We start from the raw sequence: 23949 nt of genomic DNA, 5'->3' as shown, positions 1-23949 counted from the left end.
TACAATCCTTCCAGAAGTGAAACGGAAACTGATTTCGGTCATTCATCGAATCCACATCGAGAAACTATGAATAAAGAACGGCGTCACCCAATTTTGCCTCCTGTTTCACAAAAAGTTGGTCATTCATAAGCGCGCCCAGAACAACAGGACACTTCCTCTTTCCACCTATAGTTTCCCAATCGTTGTTCGAACTTTCTTTTTGCACACGAAAAAATGTACTGTCATTCTACACCTAAAGCGGTCTTGCAAGAAACCAACTTTGTTCCAGGGTTTGGAATCCAGTACTAACTGGATATGTATGTTAGGAACTCAGACTAAAACAGTATTAAAGTCGATACCAATAGCAATTTCTCCAAAACCCAGTCTTGGACAATTTTGATTGTCATTATATCCCAATTTAGGGTGAGGAAATTTCAAGGCTTAAGAATCTTGTCGAAACAGGCAAGAGTAATGAATTTCGTTTGGACTTTTTTCTCTTTCGAATGTCCCACGCAGTAGTTAAAAGACAATAAAATGACTTAAACCATTACTGGAGCCTTGATGGCCAACAAAGAATATGTCTTGTGTATTTCTCAAAATTTGTACAAGCTGAACTTTTAACAGCGTTTAACAAACACTTACTCTCGCGATCATTCAAGTCTTAAAAGATCTTACTTCTGGTGAGGTGGTTGACTGAATGCGGAACTCCTTTCCTTAGAGTTACAAAACCGACACTGCCATGAGACGTACAGAAACGGTGATCTGGAAAAACTTATCGCCTGCCGGAAACCAAATCAAGATTACACAGCAAATACATTCTTAATATTAGCTCCGGTCTTTAGAGTTTCCTGTGTTTACTTTTAGCTCTCTGCTCTAATGCAGCATCTTAACAAGAAAACTGGCGATCTTGGTGAAAACTAAGAAAATATTTGCTAACATCAAGATGGCAGCTGCTCATTCTTTTCATGTCATTTATGCTTCCAGTCAAACCTGCAGGCCACATTAATAGTCCTTACAGAGAGATGGTATCTTGAGGTCAAGAGATTGCCAAAACGCTTATGGTACCGCAAAACAAAAAGCTCTGAAGGCGCCATTATAAACAAAACGACTGCTTAAACGGGGAGACGACAGTGAATTACATCTGCTTCTCACTGAAGCAATTACAAGGGGATTTTTAAGTAGCTACATTAAGTTTTGCGCATAATGGTAGAGTCTGTTCAAATAATACAAAGTCATACACGAGAAAATTTTGCATTTTAATCAAACAAGCCTTTAGACTTCAAAAAATAGGGGATAATGAATCGAACACACACACAAAAAAAATGAAGGAGAGTTACAAATGACACTGAGCTGAAGCTTTAAAATAAACACGATGTTAACCTATAAAAATATATCCCATATCCAATCTAAAAACTTATTACCCTCCACTCCCGGACAAAAAGAAAACTAATTCATGAACAGAGAGCCAAACACTGAATTATTTCGTTCTTTGCCCTCTGTTTACTTTTCAGTCAATAAGGACAAGAGAACATGAGGGGTGAGCGAGTTAATCTCTCATATAAAGCCTTTATTCCTAAGGTAATCTTTCTCAAGTTATTTTGGTTTTTTGAAGCCGTTTTTGCGAGCGTGCCCATAAGCGTGTGCATTTTCTTTGTCTCGTTACGTTATGCTATTAATTTTAAACGATTGCTAACATTTCACGAAACATTTCCACTCAGTTGTGGTGTTACTGTACCATGCAGGTTTGCACGACAATACGCTTTGAAGGGTTGTTTACAACTCTGTGTAGCTTCTTTTACATGTACAACATAGCACATACAAATGACATGTAAAACTCTAACATGAGTCCATATTTATACGTATACTGGTGCAAATAGATGAGACAGACATATGAGGCTAATTACATTAAAAAAGTCATACTGTAGTATCAGCTACTAAGAACATATCATCGTCAGAATGTAATTAATCACCAAAAAAAACATAGTACAGTATGCTATTCCATTCTTCTTCGTAAAAGTTTAAAGACTAACCTAAACTAACATCAAACAAATTACGTACATTAACATAAGATAGTTGAAATGTGCTTAGACTAGTAACTAGTCATGAAAAGGTTTTAGTAAGCAACAAACTTCCACGTGACTCGGAAAGATATATTTAAACATCTACGTCTGTCTTGAAAGTGGAACAAGAGTTATCTGACATACTGATAACAGGATCCGAGTATCCATGAGTTGAAATAACATCAACCGCTCGTAAATGTCGCTGAGCATCGGTGCTTTTCTCCACTTCCTTTCTCAATTCTTTTAGCGTGAGAGTATGTCGCTCTCCATCTTCCTTTACAACCCTTAACATGTCGAATAGTGAATCGAAACCCTCGCTTGTGATATTTCCGAGCCTATGCACTTTCTCATTAAACTTTGCAAGCAAATGCCAATTTAATAGCTCTTCTTCACCACAGTTTTGTCGCTGAAAGTTGCTGGAGGTTGCCGAGTTAGTTATCGAGCTATCCATTACAGGCACACTTAGGGAAGATGGTCCAATCAGATTCAAGTGAGCACATATCTGAGACTTTAACAAGGAGAATTCCCTGCCAGCAATATCTAGCTCGTGGCGAATGTCAAATATCTCTTTCTTAACATTTGTTACGTTATCTTGAAAAGTCTCAGCTAACTTGTCTAGCTCTTCAACAGCCATCTTGATCTTCTCTCTCCCCTCCTGGCCAGTGGCTTCAAACGTACATGCAGTAACACGATTTGTACCTTCACTACAATTCATCTAAAGATTGATACAGATGATGCAAGTTAGTCACATGACAGTTACAAATAAATATCACAACAGAGATGGGTCATGGTAATAAAATGCGAGAATACAAGTAAGGCCATTATAACTTTATAAAGTAATTATGTAGTCTGTTCCTTACTAACGGTAAATATATATGCAAGATGAAGCTTAAGTAGAGAAGAAGTATAACTTTTCGTAAAAAAGATGTAAAAAAATGAGATCTTTTTCGTAACTGTATTACTTAAGCGTAATTTGAATGTGAAGGTGAATTAATAAACATGACACGAGCATGGCACAAAGAAAAATTCTGCGTCCCCGACAGGAATCGAACCAACGACCTCCCGAACACCGGGCGGGCGTTCTGTCCACTGAGCTACGAGAACTCATGGAGAGCAAGGTCATTTAACTGAGTTCATATATGACAGATGTCCTGCACACTGCTACGATCAACGCTATCGAAGTCATCGTGAGTAGTGATAAGTTAGTAAAGATTAGCGTAATTTGTTACTCGCTAAACGTTTTACCACAGATGATGACTGCTCCTGGTCAGATCTACACACCTGCCTTCGCTAGTACTCTTATTCCCTTATGTGCCATGCCTATATAAGGGTACAGAGGTTTCCTATTGGGGTTGTTTATCGATATCTCTTCTTGCGTGATTTGTTTTCCGTTCAGAGAAAACACAACTAGAACTTTTCCTTCCGTTGCCAAATCAAACTTCACAGTACAGCCAATCAAATCGCCTCTGTACGCCATGGCATCTAAAACATACATAGACAATAATATTTTAGTTTACGACAGCTACATGTACATCGGTTGCGACGTCGTCTTTAGTCTTGAAATTAAATAAATAACAGCCTCCATTTGGTGCGAAAATATGCTCGGATATTTATCCGTGGACATTATCTGGTCCGAGAAGGAAACAGTTTTCCGAGAACGAGGCTCTCGGAAAACTGTGAGCCTCGAGGAACAGATAATGTCCAACGACAAATAACGGAGCATGTTTTAAAGTCAAATGGAGGCTACTGTGTTTATTACTGTTCAAATATTTTTCGCTACACGCGGAGTTTTTTTTGAAAATTGGCGGATATCACCCGGATATTCCCCATTTTTAGCTGGGGTATTCAGTCACCTGACGCATTTGGACCAATCACGTGCGAGCGGAAATATTTGATGGATTATAATCGGATTCTTTGTATCTGCTAAAGCTATAACTCATTTGCTTTACATCTGACTTGTTGCTCATTTCCCTTGTTAAGAAGACCATCCATATTTGCTTCGCTTTATAATTAACTTAGCTCCTAGGTTTCTTGTTGTGTTTCACATTACAGACAATCTTTTGTCGGAATCTTTAAAAAAGTACTTCCAAATTTTGTAAAATGGCGTCCTGTCACATTTTTGTACATATGAGCAATGACTCATTACCAAAGTGATCTTGAATATATGGACTCCGTTGAAATTTAAAAGACTGCAATTTTCTAGTCACAAGATAAGGTATCATTACATGAAATAAATTAAGATCTTTAAACTTTAAACATTCATTAAAAAGAAATGATTTCACTCGAGTATAAAGCATGAAAAGCACAGAATAAACTGTTCTCTACCCTCAATTTCCTTTCCAGTTGTTTCATTTCTGGCGTCAAAAATTGTACCATCATCAACATGGTAGCCCACAGTGCCATGTTGCCATCCCGGCATGACATGACAGCCATAGTCTTCCCACACAACTCCAATTCCAATGAACCTCTTCTCACTGCTCTCTTGTATTAAAACCTGCAAGTGAATGTAACAACTATCCAAGTAAGTATTGTGAGCGTGCATATTATTTTGTCTGATTATGTTTCCCTTTAAAAAGAATAGCTAATATATTTGTATGAATGTCAAAAATGGGGAAATATGAACTGCACATAAATTTAATACAGTTACAGTTACTGCTACAGTTACTGTTAATTATTTTAATTTACGCATACCATTTTTCCTTCTTTTTTATTTTCGCAAGAGGCAGCTTTTGGAACAGTTGGTCACATGACGTGCTTTTCAAGAACACACTGATTTAGTCATTGATTATGCATTTTATCAGAAATGGACAGAACATGTACAAATAATAAACCACTATAAACATAAAAAAAAAAATAAAAAAAAAATAAGACAGTGGTTTTCCATATAAATCCCAGTAATTTTGCAAGTTTTCAAACTGCCATAAAATATGTCCCTAGAATTTTCCATTCTCTCTGATAATTTCCCCCTCTTTCTATCTTCAACAGTTATATCCTAACAGCTTTATTTTGTAGTAATTTAAAACGGAAAGGTTTCTGGAGGGGAAATCTTCCTCACCCCCCTCCCTGGGGAAGCACCTCCCAATTAAAAAGGACGGAGGTCCTCGTTGGAAATTTTGAAAAGAACCCCTAAGAGGTACCAATTGTAATACAACACATTATCTCCTGTCATATGTTTTGAAAGCTTCCACTGAGGAACACCCCTAAAAGGTACAAAGAGCACCCCTGTCCTTATTATATGGGATTCCCTTCACTGAGTTCCTCACAAACATACAAAACCTTCCATTTTTGGCAATATTCAATTCGTCATTAATCTCAACCATAGATGGTATGGGTCTGAAGATGGGTGTTCTGGCTATCTAAAACATGCTCTTTCCAGTTCTGAAATTCATTTAGCTATCGCTAAAAGTTTAGAAATTATTGGTCACCTGACCAACTGTTGCAAAAGGCCTATTAGGGAGCTTGCGGTAATCGAATCAATAAGTGGATGTGAATGGAAGAATATCAAGACATATATATACATATACAGAGAAAATACATCCGATAATTATGTAGTACCTCGAAATGAGAATGTTCTGGAGATGAAGGAGTGAGGTATCTTGCACTGTGGTACTCAGCTGGGTCATCTTTACAAGTTGGACAAGCCTCCGCTCCTTCACAAGTCAAAAGACATCCTTCAACTCTTATGCCCATACTTTGCCACGCCTAAACAAGAGATCTTTGATGTAAATTGTTTTGTACCTGTCAAATCCTTTTTTGGTTTTATGGGAAGGGTGGTCAATGCTAGGTCACCTTTGACAGCAATAGCACCCCTCTCCCCTCCCCTCTCTTATTGCAGAAATCTGCAAAGCCATGGTTACACGATTACCCTGAGAGAGAATACTGATAAATCTTGCAATTATGTCTTTCAATGTTTTCCTCAAGAAGAAAACACAGGCATCTTGCTCAGGTTCTTAGATTGGAGTATTCACCGGTAGTGTGGTTATACATGTATATATTGGCCGAGCTTAATACTCCGGTTATACAGCCCTGATTCAATGCTGTTTGTTTGCTTTTTTTTGTTTTGTTTTGTCTGTTGCTGTTGTTATTGTTGTTATTTTCTCCTAGAAAGAGCAGAACGGTCAATATTTTTTATCAGCCAGACAAGGGAGCGATATTTTTGCTCTGTTACCTTTTCACCATAAGGGAGAACTTCCTGTTGACAACCATGTCCCGGATGTCCCGGAAAAAACCTCTGAGTGATCTGATTGGTCATTTGACGGCTTCTTTGTGTTTCTTAAAGCACCTGGTCTAGTTTAGTCTCCTCTGAAAGGGAAATAGGATTATTTAGAGTCTGTATAAGATAACATTCCTCAGCTTTCAACAATTTCAGAAGCCACAGCCACACGAAGGATTGCTAATTAAAAGTTCAAAGTTAACATTTTGAAATTTAAATTAATGAAGGATTAATGAACCATATAGGGGACTACAAAAAAGCATGCACTTACCTGTCAGAGGAAAGGCATAACCATAAGTTGCAAAGTAGGTACGCTAAAGATCCTCGACAACTGCATCTAGAGCCTTGAGATTAAATGCATGTGCGATTAATTTAACTAGAATATGGACTTATGTACATGTATGTACTGTGTTCTGGTTCTTTCTGAATCAAAGGCATTTGTAACCTTACTTATGTTCCTTGGTTTAATGATCTCGTGTAAATACACGTTATTGTTCTGCTATAGTCTATCTTCTCCATAGCCTGTGTGCCTTGTTTCCGAGTTCAATAAGACAAGGAGAGTCAGGTTTAGTTAAGCTTAGTATGACAAGCGGACCAGCAAAAAGGTCAATCAACTTTCCAGTAAATAAAGCGCTTCAAAAGCAACTATAATTATTGACTGACTATACTAATACTCCCTGGATGAGACATTAGTCCATAGCAGTACTCAGCTGTCACTTCTTTCAATTACGGGTTCTTAATATTCTTACATGCAGAGAGCGTTGTAAGAGTGAATTGGACTTCTATGCCTTTCCCTAGGAAGCATGATGCTAGGTTAGGCAAAACTGTGACTTCGTACACGTTTAGGTTAGTTACTCAACTTAAAATGATTGGAAAGAAACGCGGTGTTAATCACATGATGAATGAGTACTGTTATTGGTTTTGCACTACCTTTTCATAACAGTTACCGAGAGCGTTCAAAACGAGCTGCTGTTGTTATTGAATAGATGCCCCCACTTACCCGCTGTTTATTCGTTGGAATATTTGATCTTGTACAGTTTCTCAAACACCACAGTAGCGTGACGCAATTGGATATCAGGTTGAAAGGTACAGGTATGGGATCGTAAGCACTGTAAACTTGGGTAGTGATTGCTTTCTTGTATGACCACTCCATCAAAGAATGGTCCTGAAAATAAGCGCAAATAGTCCCTCAAGTTGAACCAAAAATCCATCAATAGACAACGATAGGAAAATAAGAACTTAGCAGTACTTGCTGATATGTGTTTGATAAAAGAGCAATCATCATGTTGATCAGAAGAATAATGGCCATAATCAAAAACACACCATACAGGAAATAAGCTAGAATGACCGAAGGACTATCAACTGAATCGAGAGGACCCCGATCTGCTATCCCCAGCAAGGACCATAAGAAGTGTTTGAGCATCGACCACCAACTGTCGAAATGAAGAAATTATTGCAGTTATAGCTCAGTTGACAGGGCAGATTTCAATTGAGTGTCATAAAACCAAAATCAAAATTATCACTCTAGCCAGTCACATTGTAAAGAGGCAATCCAGTGAACCAATCAAATACAAAGCAAATACAGGTTGCCAACACAAAGCATGTGAAAAATGGTATCACATAAAACGTACACATTACATAAATAACTGAAAAGCCCATCAGCGTTTTAGAAATCACAGCTGGCTAACCTTCATATTCAATTTTGTGCAGTTCTATGGAGTTCTGCTACTTTTTAGTTTTCATTGCAATTTCAAAATGCTAACGAGCGTGCAAAGGCATCCCTTAAAATCCAGCTGCATCATCAACGCCATTTATCCATCTATCACAGAGATGCTCATCATGTCTACAGTCAATGGTGACAGGAAAACTTCCAACAGCTTACTCAGTCACAGCATTATGAGTTATTTTGGCAACGTACAAAATTGCCTTTAAATTAAAGGAAAAATGAAAATAATAGCTTACTAAGATAGAAACGCACCAAAGAGATAATAAACCATAAAGAAACCAGAATGGTTAAGAATGGAGAATATTGACACGGATTACAAACGACGACTAAACTCGAAAAATTTGGGCAGCTGGCTAAACTTTTTCAAGATGCGCAAACCGTAGTCTCCTCCGCAGCCGTTATTAGGGTTGTCCCGCAATGCTTGAGAAGCGTTGCATGACGACCCTAATAACGGCTGCAGAGGAGACTACGCAAACCGTGACGTGGCTCCTTTCAATGGCACTAACCACATCAAACAAATAAAATAATTAAGAAAGCAGTTTACAAGGTTAGACATAAATTATTCAGGAGTCATCTTAATCATACCAGTGTATTCTGGTAGTGCTGCATGCTCTGAAATAACACAACATATTGACAATTTTAGGCAGTGACATTGAGATGGCATACACATTTAAAGGTACTAGTTTCACTGACGGCACAAAGAAAAAGTATTTTCAAATGAATTCAACATCAGTGCTTTAGTGTACGGTTATGCAAGAACCCAGCCTGCACTAAAACATCAAAATAGCTTTAGTAAAATTAATTGCTAAAAGCAGTTTTACTTACAGATCTCTTCCAATGCCATTTTCGATAACATACGATTTTTCAGCCATATAAACTTTGGTTGCAGCCAGGGAAAAGGCTAAAATGGTTGCCAAAAACTGCCAAAAGATAGTGACCACATCTCCAGTTATGTGGAACAAAGCAATCTGAATGGCACTGATTCTTTTTGTCGTCTCCATCATGTGTCCAAATGCCCTGAGCGTGAGTAACATGGTATTGAGTCCATGCAAGTAGCCAGTAATGACCAGGACTCGATTGTTGACAACTGCACCAGATAAAGCCCACATGACCATTCTCAGTGTAAATGTAGCCAGGTAAATCACAATGTTGGTAGTGTCCAGGATTTTCCAGCAATGGCTGAAAAGAAATAATAGTGTCTGTTAGCTAATTTCACTGATTACTGTCTTCAGCGTAAACTGCTTATAATGGCCTTGTTCACAATAGCGACATAATGAGATAAGCGGCATAATGTCATAATCACTTATGTCGGTAATGAAAAGATCAGTTTTTTTTCCTTTATTCATTATGTTCATGCTGTTATGTTGCTATTATGTCATTATGTCAGGATGTTCACACTGCAAACATAACGACACAACGACATAACGTCCTTCTTATGTCGTTATGTGTTGCTACAGTAAACTAGACCTTATCTGAATGCCAAGTTTGGAGATGTAAAAGATAAACAGTGAGTGAAAATATTGAGACTAGTTTCTTTTGGCATTTGAGGTCTTAAGAATGCTGGCCTTCGGTTTTGATGAGGGTGCAATTAAGACTTTGTTCAGCAGTTTTATATAAGAAGGTATAAGCAGACAGTGAACATGCTATTTTATTTTCCTTAAATAGCTGGGAATTACTTTATGGACAGAAAAATGAAGATGTATTTTTGGCTTATTTTCAGTTGCTACTGTAAAAAAAAAAATTAAACAAATTAACAAGCAAAGTCACATGGAGTAGTACAAATCGCGGCTACAAAGTTAAAGTTCACAATGACGTTTTGTTGTAATTCTGAGGTCGTCGTTTTCACTACAACCACTAGAGAGGTTTTCATTTGAGTGTCGAAAATTAATTGGTTTTGCACTTACTACTCTTCGCGATTGGCTTAAAAACCTGCACCAATTTTTCATCCAATCAGAAGTAAAACCAAAACCAATCATTACTCGCTTGCACTTGTTTTCCCGCCCTTTAATCGCCCACTCAACCCCACTGAAGGTAGTTGTGGAAGGACCGAGGCACATGAACAAATGAAGACCAAGCAGGGCTAGGTAGCTGAATGTGTCACAAACAAAGATGAAATAAGGTGTCATGAAGTATTCCAGGTAGCGATCTAAGAGAGAAGAATCAGTGTCCAAGTTATCATGGATTAATTTTGGGTATAAATTAAATTAAATTAACATTAGGAAAATTATTGATGTATCCAATGGTACTGTCATGTTGTCTTCAAAAGCCTTTCCTGAAATTTGTTTTTTAATTATGAATAAAATTTTTAAACTTCAAGGGTTGTCAAAACTTTCCTCAATGTACGAAACAAGAAGTAATCAGTACTGCACGTACCGTAGAAGTCTTTTCGTTCTATTTCTGTGAAAGGAAAGGAAAGGAAAGGAAATCAGACATTGAACAAGGGTGCTTAAGTAGGCTTGATCATATCCAGATCATATCCACAAACATCTTAACATTCCAAGATCCTGACCGTATTTCTGTACTACACATAAAAGTGGAATGAGTATTTATAAATGAAGTTACTGCTTCCAAACATTTAATATTAGCAAGTGAAACAGAATTTTTCAGCTTTAAAGCTACTTCACCAGGATGGCTGATTGTAATTCCAATCATGAAATGAAACAATTGAAAAAAAAATTTTGGAGAATTTCCGACCCAAATGACCCTGGACCAAAAGGTTTCACACCTCTTATGATTGCTTGTAAACATGGACGAGATGAGAATTTGAAAGAACTTTTAGCAATGGAAGATCAGAATATCGATGATATGGAGGATGATCATGAAGAAGTCATTAAGAAACCAAGAGTTGCCATCGATGTTAAGAATATGCACACTAAGGCAGCAATATACCATGCTGCTAAACACGGACACCTGGTAGGCACTGGTGTTGTTGTTGGCTATGTACACTTGCCAGTGGCAGGTACAGTGTGAAGGGCATCTACCTAGTACACATTTTCTCTAATGTGTACACGTGTTTTCCACGACACATGCTTACTTTGTTATTCATATAACCAAAATCTCTTTAATATGTGATGCATTGTTCATGGCAAACAAAACATGAGTTCAGCTTAATCAAAAACACAATTAGTAAAAGCACACTAAGCAAAATTCAAATCACAACATAATGAATTACATGTACGTGTACATGTACATGTACATATAACAAGCCAGCTGAAAATTCTACCATCCGCAATACAACTTTGTACCACGTATACTACCTGTGAAAATTAGGTCTACTGATGTTGTAGTCGACAGGTAAATTTAAACACCTTCATATCAAACCAAAACTATGCTCAAGAATTTTAAACTCAATTTCTGGAATGTGACAGTATCATGACATGTACATGCTGTTGTAGCTTATACCAAATGAAGGTCACACTTTTATCAGGTGGCTTATAACAATAAGTGCAAGTATCACAGTAAAGATACTGCGGAGGATGGGGTTGAACCTGAATATTGCCCTTGTCCTGTAAAATAGGGTTGACTAGCCTACACGACTTTCTACGGTTCGTGACATTTGTACATTTGCTGTTCTCTGTTCGGTCACTCGACCTTTCTTGTCGCTTCACTCGTGTTCATGAAGGGCACTTCATGTTGTGTAATAAGGAGGAATTTTAAGTGGAGTTGAGCCGTTAGATAGTGCTATGGCAAATTTATATAGGTCATAGGTCTGAATGGTTACCGCTGTTATCTGAATGTCGACTTGTTGAGTTTGACACCTCTGTAATTTGCCATGTGTTTATGCATTGTTTAGGCTCATTTCTATTGCAAGATATATTTTTAAGTCTCCATGAATTTGCTTTTGAGGGACAAAATATGAAATTTACCATGAACATGTCGCTTACTTGCATTCTATATTATATATATGACGCCAGGCCCAGCTGTGATTAGAACTGTTTGCAAGCACAGTAGGTAGATCCTTATCACGGATATCATATTCGTTCTTGTATGCTTTGCTTTGGAGACACCGTAGCTTTACTTTGAGAAAGCTATACGTTTGTCTAGTGACATTCTTATGTTTCTTGCAGCTATCTGATTGAGCTTATGTTTCTCTTGCTCGATGTATAGGTTTATTCCTCCTTTGGTTGTTCTGGCACCACATGATTCAAATGTAGCTGTTTACGTGCAAGTCCTTTTGACTGTTTTGCATGTTTTATATGCCATTGTTTGGCTTAGTTCAATTGCTGTATTATGCCTCAAAGCCGTGGCTCCCTTATACATAATAAGCCTAATATTATTATAGTCTTGCACCTCTCTAGCCCTTATGTTAGCAGGAATAATTCTACATGTGGACAATACTTAAATAGGAATGACAATCTGATGTATACTCTCTCACAGATGGCTATTTATTTCTATTAATTTTTTTCTTGTATTTCATTGTAAAAGAGTTAATAAAAGAGATGACACTCTGTGTTATATATCATCAGGAAATATATTAAATATGGAAAGATATAACAAATGATTATAGTGCAATAATTTCATTTAAGCTCATTAATTTTTGTACGATATTACTGAAACAAATCTTCCAAAGACCTACAGTGTATAATTAATAAACAACAACAGTGAGAGGTGTTCCAGATCATCAAGATGAAAAGAAAAAACAGAAAGATATTTCTGGGTTAAGGCTCAATTCTTTCTGGTCACTTTTACACTGAGCAGTAAAAATATGGTCATCCAAAGTCAATTGAACAGAACTGAGTCTACACTTTAAATACTTTGCTTACCAAGTGTAAAAGAGTGACAAAAGTGGGCCATTTCTCCAGCAAAAATCATTATTTGCATTTTGCTTCCACATTCGACCAACTGTAAACGTTTGAATTTGGTAACTGGACGAACCAACTTGCAGCATGATGTTTATCTATCCTTTTCGTACATTTGATGAAGCCAGGTATTCACATCATCTTATACACTTTACGTGGACTGCACTACTGTTACTATCGAAAGCTAAGGTACAGAAAATTATCTGTGATCAAATCTGAGTAAACATGGCCAGCAGGCGACTGTTTGGACATGTGACTTAGTTTGGTCCCGTGATTAAAATGTACGCGGGTTCACGTGAGCTACTCGCGCTCACGTGAGTATGATTATTCCGACAGGCGTTTACAAAAAACAAGACAGAAAACAAATCCCCAAACTAAAACTCTCCGAAATTTTAATACAGTAATTTGTTATCGGGAGATTTGAAATCACCCGAACACTTAGCAAGAGAACTCGAATTTTTGTGGCACAGATGTCTCATCTCTTCGGAGCATGGAAGCCAGTTAGCGGCGCAAGGGTTACTGGGAGAATCAAAATGGCGGAGACCAGTGTGTCTGGTATCGATGTCTCAATTTCTAGTATTTCGTTGTGAAAATGTCGTGCGGGGCATTTGTAATGTGTCAGGTGGAAACTAGAGAAAGTTTGGAAGGTGTATTTCCTTATGGTCTGATCAACAAACAAAGATTCGATTCGCTGTATAAACTGCCAGGGTCATCAAAGTTTTCTGGAGCTTGACAAGTAGTTTGTGAAATTCGACAGGACGTGTTCTTACGAAGGAACTTAGCATGCGGTACTCATTATGGTATTGGAATATTTTGCCTGACTGAGGCAGGAGAGCATCAAATCGATTGGGTCCCTGAAAAGGACTGAAATTGACAGTGGAGATGCCAAAATGGCACATAAGTCTACCAAGATAACCAATTTATAATTCGGGAAACATTGTAAATTAAAGGCATGTAAATGAGCTAAATTAATTTTTGTTTCCCTTTTGTTTGAATGATTTATGGAAAATATAGAAACATTTCAAATTAAATCAAGATATCTTAAATTCAGAATTTTTGTCGCTGTGAATATATTTTTATTAGTTTTGTTTCATTTTTTTATTGTGATATCTTCACTAATATTCATGCTACCTTGCTGGTGTTTATTGTTATTATTATTGTTATACTGTAGTAGTAACTGTTCAGTGTTGTGGTAATTCTTTCCTTAATAGTATTTTTTTTCAATGGTTTGAAATCTGGCCCGGGTTGTTCAAAAGACGGTTAGCGCTAACCCAGGTAATATATTTTTTTTGTATAGAAATATCTTTCACTGCTTACAGTGGTGTAGTTTTAAAATGAATCAAACTCAAAACTGAAAGACAAACAACATAAACAGAAAACTGGAACAAAAAGTTACAAAAATGAAAGTAATTAAAATTCTCTCTAATCCTGGGTTAGTTTAATCAGGCCTTGAACAACCTGGCATTGGATATTTGAGACTGTGGTGACTTAATTATGTACCAGTATTGGTACAGTGTTGGTTTATTGCAAGAGATATATGGAGAGACTGTTGCTAAGTTTAAATTTATTTTACTCAAGTGAAATAAAGTATTCTCAAGTCGCCTTAAATCGCCTTAAGTCACCTTCAGTCGCCTTAAGTCACCTAAAATCGCCCTAAATCGCCTAAAGTTGCAATGATTTTTCTGCCAATTTTGCTTAAGTCGCCTAAAGTCGCCTTAAATTGCCCAAAGTCGCCTTAAGTTACAGCAACTTAAGGTGCCAGGGTAGGCCTATTGGGGTAACCTAGTCAATACACATGTATTGTGATGGACTAGTCAACAGGACCACGTTCAGACAAAATTGTATGCCAAGTTGTTTCATGCTACAAAAACTGGATTTTAGGTTTCAGTGAGACTTTTTTCTCTTTTAACTGAGTTGTACATGTTCCATAATAATATCAGAAGTATAATCTAATGTACATGGACATTTTAACAATCATTTTCAGTTTTGGTTGGCTACAAAGCTTTTTATGAAGTTGAATTTCAGAGGATGTCAAAGATTGTTTTCCTTTTGTTTAAACAGAGCACCATTAAGTTGCTAGTTGCAGCTGGTGCTAACGTAAATCTTCAGACTGGCTCCTTCAGAGGAAATGTTTCAGCCTTGATACTGGCAGCTGTTAAAGGGCATCTGGATGCTGTTAAAGCACTTGTTGAACTCAAGGCTTCACCTGACAAGAAAGGTAGATCATAACAAGCACATGGTGTTTAATTAAGAAACTGTGGCTGTATCTAGATGTGATAATATTAATGATATCAATTTTGTATCAAGCTATGCACTTCCTACATACATGTAGTCTGAGGTACCAGTGAACCTTTGAGACAATCAGGTCTGATCCAGAATATGTATTTCCATTTTATTGCAATTTTTAACTTACCGGTACTCCTGGTGCCATTTATTACTGTATTATTTATCCATCATAGGTAAATGGAACAAGACAGCCTTGATTTATGCAGTGAAGAATGGCCACTCACCAGTTGCAGCATACCTTCTCAGGATCGGTGTTGATCCATGTGCTGCAGACACGTCTGGTAACACTCCAGTTCACTATGCTGCAGCATATGGCTGGCTGCATTGCTTGAAAATGCTCATAAAAGCTGGAGCAGATCCAAATGCTGCTAACCAATGGAAGGCAAGTATAGTGGTCTTGAATCTAGTTTCGCAGAACTAATGTAAGAACTGAGTGGCTGCTGAAAGTAACTGAGAGCTATTTTTCAGAAAATGCACTGATACATCGCTACCGCTACTTGTGAACTAATGTAATGAACAACATCTATGATAGACAGTACAATGCCGCAATGTCAAACATTTTTTGTCAGGAAAATGAAAACATAACACTTGTCAAACCTTTGAGTAGTACAATTTTCTGTGCATGGGATATAATTAAGTTTTATTCATGCAGCTTTGTGCCACTCATTTAGATGTTCGGTACCAATCAGTTTTGAATCACTGATTTTTCAGGTCACTCCACTAGCCATTGCTCTCATGAAAGACCAGATGCCTTGTGCTGATTATCTATTAAGTCTAGAAAATGTTGATGTCAACTTTCCTGATGACTGTGGACGCACTTTGCTCTGTCAAAAACTCCGCTGTTCAACTCTTAATGAGGTGTTGCTGCGGAAGGTGACCTTTCTTGTGGCCAAGAAAGGTGTAGACGTCAACAAAGCTGACATTGAGCAATGGACACCAGTAGGTTACAAGTTTGTTGTGAAAGTGCTAAGTGCTTAAGAGATTTAAAGAACTCTTTTCCAAAATGAGATACTTTGAACTGATTTTTTGTATCAGTGCCATTGAGATAAAGACTGGATAGAGTTGGAATACTTTACTTTTGGCTTTAATCACAAGTTAAAAAATGCAAGGCATATTGTTAGCATGATTTTTCCTACAAAATTGTTCTCAGTTGTGGGAAATGATACCCTAATTTTCTTTGATAGGCAAACTTAACGGTATGCAAAGTATACCTGTCATTCTCACTGATGTTGTCTAAAATTACATACTCTGCCATTTTATTGGACATATTCTGTAACCTTCCAAACGTTTAGTCCTCTTAGTCTATTGTTGCAGGACACCTGTATAAGTTACCAGCTATGCAGTTTCTTGTTTTTAATTTATACTTGGTTTACTCCTGGATGTGGAAAGGTTGAACTTATTGAGTTTTAAGGGTGCATTACTCAGGCCAAGAGAGTATAGTTGCATTGGGATAGAGGTTAAGTATGGCAAATTTCCTGGTCATGTATAGTTTATGGTGCAGGGGGATTCCCATGTGGTCATCAAGTTACCCATTTTCTGCATTTTGGGGATTTATTTATGTTTGTTGTTTGCAGCTTCATTACCTGGCTGCGAACTCTATTTTTGAAAGACAATCACAGGTAAGTCTTCTGTTCAATGTTTCAGATTTTTTGAGAACCATCTTTTTTGGACTTGTTTTTCCTGTTGAAAGACATTTTGATTAGACACCTACACGTAGCCACATTTCCATTAACAAAAAAAACATCATCGACAGAAATGAATAAAAGTAAAAAAAAAAAAAAAAAAACTTAGTTAAAATAAGTAAATTTAGAATCATTGGTTTGGAAATGTTGTTGAAACAATGCACTTCACAATAGTGCATAGAGTTTATTTCATCTACGTTTAAAGGATGACCAGCATGTGGTAACGTAGCAAGAAGTGTTTCCCACAAGCCACCCAGAGTTCAAAGAAAAATTGACCCCCTTGCGGTAGCATTGAGATGTTCTTCATTTGCAAACAAATTGCTTGCTTCCATTTTCATAGAGTGCGAGCTTGTCTTATACTCCACCTCCAATACTGATGATGCCACTGGCTGAGGTGTCATGTCAACTGGCTAGATTCTTCATATCAGCTGGGGCAGATGTGGGGATGTCATCAACAAAGAAGGTCATACACCCATTATGGTCGCCATTTTACAGGTGAGTTTCTTCAATAATGTCATCCCAATTGTCAAGGTTGCCCACTGGTAACCAGTAATGGTGAACCTTTTTAGTGATGATGCACATTGTATCATAAATTGACAATGTCTTTGTCATCGCTTTTACTGTAATTCAGAAATTTTAGTGGTCAATTCAGATGATACTTTCTGTTAATTGGTCTTAAAATGGACAGTTACAGACTGTTATTACACATACCTTAGATGTCCTGGTACTTTCAAACTTTTGTACCGACTCTTTCCTCTATGCTTCCTGTGGTTAATTAATAGGGATTTGTTTCCATGCCAAGAATAATAGTGAAGATTCATCATTGTTTCTGTTCTCTAGATTGAATATTAAAATGAACGACATACATGTATATGCCAGTTGCATCTTCACTTTACCTTAATCCTAACAATATCCTCACATCATTATTTTAAGAACAATTTTCCTCTGATTGGAACACTTTTGGAATGTGGAGCCAAGGGCTCAGTGGGGAAAGATAAGGATGGCTCTCAAGTGTTGCATTTGCAAGCAGGAAAGGCTGATGAACTGGACCTATCTAATCTTTACCCAGATGCTCAAGTTGTAAGTGATTTCTTTGTACAGAATCTGCAGTTTAGTACAAATCCAGCATGTTTGTAGGTACATCAGGGTTCCAGTTGCAGATCCTGTCCTTGGGCTAAAGGTAGGGGGGGGGGGGGGTGGGTTTGTTTGCCCTGCAGGCTTCTCTCCCTTCTATGATTACTTTTTTAACCCAAATAAGGGGGTTGGGGGGGGGGGTGGGGTCCCCAGGCTCCTCTCCTAGATCCCCCACTGGGTTCTTAGGGCTGTCATCTAGCTAGGCCATGCTAATGATGCCCACTTTCCTTGGGTAGATAGAGCATGTGTTAATGTGTGTACAAGGTTTGCAGATTTGTTTTTGCAAGAAGCTGATGTTACAAAGATTGTGATTTTGTGTTGATCACCAGAAATTAAATCCCAGGAATTTCGTGGATTAACTTCCCTGGCCCCAGTTAATTAAAAGTAGAGGACAATGCAGGTTGTTTTACCAACATGCACCCACTGGATTTATCTGACAGATAGTCTTATCTATCCTTTGACCCTGTAGTAAGGGCACAGAACTACACGGGAGGATAATGATAACTACATTGATATTCAGATATGTGAAACCTTTTCAGAAACAAGGGCAGGACGATTGATATGAGTTTGTTGTTTTGTGTTGATTACCAGTATTTGAACAAAATTTATTAAACCAGGAACATTAAACCAGGAACATGTAGATGGGACTGGTTTAGGTTAAGGGTTGGATTTTTACTCTTACCATATTAATCAAACTTTGATTTATAATCTAATCCAGGTGTTATCTGGGAACCAAACTGAGCAGTGTGAACAGCAACAGAAGCACTTTAAGTCTTTGGTCATGAGAGCAAGCAATGAAATGATGGAGAGATTGATTGCTGGAGGAGCAGAAATAAATTGTGTTAGATCAGATGGCCTCACGCCTCTTATGCTTGCACTTTCAAAGGTAGATAAATGTAATGTCTTTATAACTAACATGGAGAAACGTCAATGATGTATGTGCAGGAATAACTGAACAGTACATGTATATGGGAATACTATGAATGCACTGGGTATAAATTATCTGATAAATGAAAACTAGTTGATGCCCAGTGATAGCAAAATACATGTATCTCAGATAGAGGAATGCATGTTCATTTGGTCTAGAAGTCATGTCTCTAAGTGCTAGCATGGATTTCTTTACCCCAAGGATCCAATTATCACTACAGGGCTAGTTATCCAGCAGGAGATTTCATAAGGCATAATTTAATGGTTCGCATTTTCCTTATGTAACTGTAGATCTAGTGCTTGACTGGTTCTTGTGATGTCAAACAACCTTTTTATGCTTCCAAGAATCATTATAATTGCTTTGTCATGAAGCAAGCTCAATTGAATATTAGTTTGCTCTGTTCACAGGGAAATATGGACCAATTTTCTATGCTTCTTGATCACGATGCAGATCCCAGCATAGGTCTCGCGAGGAGTGGAAGAAACCTCCTTCACATGTTAGCTACTGGGTGTACTGAGCATGACCTTAGAAAGTACATGAAGATTGTTCTAAAGAAGGTATGAATGACGAATCAATTTAAACCAGCACCCTTTGGCTCTATCATAATTATTACTTCAGAAAATGTTGGCCAGAATTCAGAGACTGAACCAAGTCTGGAAATCGGTTACTTTAGATATTTCTATCATGCAGGGAAAACAATTTCTTCCTTTTCAGTTTGAAAATCTGACCTAAAATTGTGTGCTCCATTATAATTGTTAACTGCACATCTTTGCCTTGTTACATGTTAGACCAGCCCAGAAAATCTCCAGGACATGGCCAATTTGGTTGACAACAATGGCTTTACACCTCTTTTTCAAGCCTGTGAGACAATTGCTTCATTGCCTCCCAACAAGGTGAGGTTATTTCATTTGTAGGGTTAGTTAAATGTACTTTATGTTAGTGTCACTATAACGAGGGAGCGGGTAAGCAAAGTCTGTTATCATATGATGGATGTTTTCTTGCCTTTAATTATGTCTGAGATCTCTGTTACCTCAACGTAACTGTTTGCTAACAATCCTCTCATTGTGTTTTTTGCAACTTGCTGTGTTCCATGTTCAATCAGTTGTGAATTACATATTGTTCCATTGTTCACCTCTCTAATGAGGTTAAATGGAGTATTTCATCTGCTAATAACTGAAAGCTTGAGAAATAACAGCAGGTCATCATTTAAGTGTTTTGCAGTATACAGATGCATTTAGAAAACAAACATTTTAAGGTTTGAAAAGTTGAAAATAGGTTATAAGTTCCTGGTTAAATAAACACTGTGTTTCTGGATTTTAGGAAATAACTGAATTTGCCAAGGAATTTGTCAAGGTAAACCACAATTTCCTATTTAAACTATGCATGCCTGTGATTCCTATCTGTACTTTGATAGATAATAAAATATGATTGACTTACAACACTCAAGACTTCTTCACATTCTGGAGATTAGGCGTATGACATTGCATTTTGTTTTTATCACAGGCTTTGATTGACAAGTTTGGCTGCAGTGTAAAAGCAAGAGTTGGGAAAATCAACAAAAGCCCAAATGTATGTGATCATGATTGTGGACGATTCTCTCTGTCATTTGTTGGTTAACCTTATAGCTGTCCATTCCTGCAAACATTTGCTTGGGATACAAGGTGTACATGGTAACTCGTGCCATTACATGTAGAGTACACTTTTTGAGGCTCACTGACGGAGTAAAACAAAGCAAATGTGTTTTTTTTGTGTGTAAAGTACGGCATTCATTTCATTCAGGTGGCTCTCTCTATAAGCTCAGCCATTTTCAATTCCTACAAGAAAGACTTGACGCTTGAGTTAACAAATTCCACACTATCTGATGACATGTCCAGCACTGCAGAGATCAGTGTAGTGTGCATTGTTGTAACTTAATGTTGAACAAGCAATCATAAACGCCTCAGGGATAAGCGTTCTGTTACCGAAGTTTAAAAGTGCTACACATGAGATGTGAAACTTCCAAAACTTCTAAACGAACCCTAGAAACGTTACTGCAAACTAGCTACAATCTTGAGTTGACGAAAGACGTTGATACTGGGTTAAGGTCCTCTAGTTTTTGTTGAAGTTAGTATTGGCGGAAAGGTCATTAATAAAAATTTCAAAGGTTGCAGGTTTACAGTTAACTCAAGGGCACTCTTGTTCATCTATAAATAATGCCAACTCTGTGTAACGGCGTAACGGTGTAACAGTATATGCAGTAATTGATGTTACTTCATTGCTTATGGAGGCTTTCGAATTTGTGTTCATTTCATTAGGTGTTGTTGAGAAGTCCTGAAACTTTTGGCTTAAAGAAGGAGAACGGTAAGGAAACACTGACCATCCATAAACGTCAGAAACGTGGTATGTGGAATGGCGGCAGTGATGACGACGATGATGATGATGACGATGATGACGACGATGATGACGACGATGATGATGGTGACGATGACGATGAAGATGAAGATGACGGTGACGTAGAAGATGCTGAAGAGGAAATTTCAAATGGTATACAGAACAACCTGTAATGTTACCACAGCATTTTTAAGCATAAAAGGGATGATAAGAAATGATTAAAACAATTTGCTTTTCTTCCAACAAGTCATTTACTGCTAACCAAAAGTGTTGCACAGAGTGCAAAAAATGTACCAAAGTGAAGTTTTACTGATCAGTGACTTAATCTTATCACCATAAGTGCTTTTGCTGTGGATAAAAACTGTAGGATTTGTATAATGTAACTACCATTAACTTGTAAACTACCTTTAGTGAACTAATTTGCAGTTATTAATATACATACTTAGTTCCAAACCAAGCCTGCTTCCAAACTTCATCTTGGTTGATCTTTCAAAGCTAGTTCCGTTCCGTCCCGTCCGTAGGAGGTCTCGTTAAAACTGTTTGCACACCTGTGAAGAGTTGTATGACTCGCTCAAATTTTTCACTGAGCAATCTCTAACCATTTTTGAGACGTACAGATATTGCTCAAATATCATCCACTACGACCGAATTTTCCTTCTTTTGTGGAATGTGGCATTTGACTTTTTTCTAATTTTCTCTCTTCACAGAAACAAGTGACGCAGAAAATGATTATGGGGTCACAGGTTGGTAAAAAAATTAGCAGCTTAAACAAACCGTGACGGCGACACCAACTAGGACGTCACCAAACTAAACGTTTAATAAGTAAAACAGTGGCTATGCACGTGCGTTATAAATCATTGAATATTTCTTAAACGTCCTCTGCAATACAGCAAGGTGAAATGACCAAGTTCTGCATGTTTTGGATAACGGTCAATTTTTCTTGTTTTCAATTGGAACTGAACGCTCAGCTGACATTTCACTTTAAGTTTGAGTAAGTTCTGAGCCTAATAGTCGCACTGAACAGTTCTAGACAGTTACCAAATTCGAGGGGAAAACATGACTTCATTTTTTTGCTAGGTGTTGTCCTCGGGTTCGCCGGACGTCGTCACTTTGCTTAAGCTCCCAAATGTCGTCTTTGAAGGGGCACCATTATAAGCATGACTTCGAAAAATGATAACCGGAACGATGCATTTTCATCGGTGAAAACCGAATTACATGTATGATGGCCTGGGTTTGTTGAAACCTCCTATATAAGTGCACTGCAACTTATTGCTAATATATGTTGAGCATGCAGAAGTTGTGTTGTCAAATGTAAAAAACTCTAACTGATTTTGTCCTCATTCTTTTGTTGTTTCTTTGAAAAAAATCGCCACAAAGTAAATTCTTGCAATTTGCCCCCACTCAACAATATCACTAATATATCAACTCGACCGTTATTTTTGCATCGTTTTCACCGAGGGCGCAGCAAAATTGCCGTGAAACATGTAAATGTTTTCGTCAATAAATGTTTTGATAGACTACAAAAGGTAAAATTAGAGGTGTTAAAGTTCTAAAGTACTAAGATACTACAGTGTATTGCCCCGCTACACCGGAATTCCAGCTCAGCTTTGGCGAGCTGTGCCAGGAATTGTGAAACGGTTCATATTCATGTAGTAATCAAGCATTGTGCTGAATTAAAAATTTTTTTTTTCTCAAAATTCAACGAAGTCAATGATGCAAAGAGTAGGACGGTGAGTACCACTAAGTCACTAAGTTACCAAGGTAATCATAGTTGCTATTGAAACTCGTCAAAGTAACAGACTAAAGGATGGTTCTATTTTTTGTCAGGACTGTTCTCTTGCCTTCACTTTCTTGTTTATGAAAGCTGGAATTTTTATCCATTTTTGGAGCTGATGCTGGGATACGTGAAAGATGACCAGTCTGTTATCAACTGCTTTGACTGCCATGGCCGCACACCACTTCATTTAGCAATCAAGTGGAGAAATGCCAAAGCTGCTAAACTTATGGTACAGTTTTATCTTGTTTGGATCTCATGACCCATGTTTTAGTCTATGGTAAAGTAAATTGAAAAACGTTTTTATAATGAAAAAAAAAAAAAAAAACAGAAGATGACAATTGCCAGTGTTTTTTTTTTCTCTTTTTTCGGTTTGGCAACCACCATTGCTGTAAACAAAAGACAATAAGGCCCAGTTCAGACGCCGAACTTTTCATGAGCCGAACTTAATTCGAATTTGGACCGACCCAAATTATCAAAAGTACACCTGTTGATTCAGACGTCGAACTTAATTCGTCGAACTTTATTTAGTTTAAACCAAAACACATCGAAATGTTAGCGATTTTCAGGCAAAGTAAAAACTGCTTGTAAAATACGTTATAATAATTTAGACATTAGGTTCGGCTCATGAAAAGTTCGACGTCTGAATCAAAGCCGTTCCAAAGCCGAAATTACCGGCTGAGCTAGGCGGGAAGAACGGCTGGGCCGTTCCAAATTCAAATAGCTGTTCTTAACTGATTCAGACGCCGAACTTTTCATGTACTTAATTCAATGTATTTGGTTCGGCTCATGAAAAGTTCGGCGTCTGAACTGGGCCTAAGCGATGACTAAGTCCTATAAAAAGAAAAACTGTTTATACTGAACCCCAAGTAATACTAGAATAAGTTGCCAATCCAGGATTAAGAGTCAGTTTAATGTGCTCTCAGTAGTCCCTCCTCTTAGTTGCTCTTGCCTGACATTTTAAACTTTGCACAATGTCAAACTAACACTCCGAAAAA

General features: G+C 37.6%; 1 protein-coding gene, 1 long non-coding RNA gene and 2 pseudogenes across 4 annotated transcripts in view; 1 reads left to right on the top strand and 3 right to left on the bottom strand.

Moving 5' to 3' along the window:
- Positions 1 to 23949, bottom strand: part of LOC110064411 (uncharacterized) — a 237601-nt gene that overhangs the window by 29997 nt on the left and 183655 nt on the right. The gene's annotated exons all lie outside the window — the stretch shown is intronic.
- On the bottom strand, positions 542 to 6942 carry LOC149108310 (uncharacterized; annotated as a pseudogene). Its single transcript, XR_016209197.1, has 7 exons — positions 6916 to 6942; positions 6524 to 6596; positions 6208 to 6341; positions 5595 to 5741; positions 4365 to 4533; positions 3325 to 3521; positions 542 to 2754 (listed from the first exon to the last, which is right to left on the bottom strand). The product of XR_016209197.1 is annotated as an uncharacterized LOC149108310 (transcript).
- Positions 7288 to 10022, bottom strand: LOC149108309 (uncharacterized). The gene is made up of 4 exons (XM_089296248.1): positions 9883 to 10022; positions 8804 to 9157; positions 7581 to 7685; positions 7288 to 7417 (listed from the first exon to the last, which is right to left on the bottom strand). Exons 2-4 carry the CDS (start codon positions 9091 to 9093, stop codon positions 7405 to 7407), a joined length of 408 nt encoding a protein of 135 aa, XP_089152374.1. The 5' UTR covers positions 9094 to 9157; positions 9883 to 10022; the 3' UTR covers positions 7288 to 7404.
- LOC149108308 (poly [ADP-ribose] polymerase tankyrase-like) overlaps positions 10607 to 23949 on the top strand; it is a 32423-nt pseudogene continuing 19080 nt past the window's right edge. Inside the window, exons 1-15 of the transcript XR_016209196.1 lie at positions 10607 to 10891; positions 14839 to 14995; positions 15237 to 15445; positions 15775 to 16002; positions 16638 to 16682; positions 17086 to 17240; positions 17679 to 17825; positions 18598 to 18765; positions 19215 to 19364; positions 19596 to 19700; positions 20128 to 20160; positions 20311 to 20376; positions 21102 to 21330; positions 21885 to 21920; positions 23005 to 23183. The product of XR_016209196.1 is annotated as a poly [ADP-ribose] polymerase tankyrase-like (transcript). The remainder of the gene's footprint in view (positions 10892 to 14838; positions 14996 to 15236; positions 15446 to 15774; positions 16003 to 16637; positions 16683 to 17085; positions 17241 to 17678; positions 17826 to 18597; positions 18766 to 19214; positions 19365 to 19595; positions 19701 to 20127; positions 20161 to 20310; positions 20377 to 21101; positions 21331 to 21884; positions 21921 to 23004; positions 23184 to 23949) is intronic.

The sequence above is a fragment of the Orbicella faveolata genome, unplaced genomic scaffold (genome assembly GCF_042242905.1).
Source record: "Orbicella faveolata isolate gen_17 unplaced genomic scaffold, um_ofav_v1 contig_26, whole genome shotgun sequence".
Lineage (NCBI taxonomy): Eukaryota > Metazoa > Cnidaria > Anthozoa > Scleractinia > Merulinidae > Orbicella > Orbicella faveolata.
This window is presented reverse-complemented; position numbering and strand designations above follow the sequence as displayed.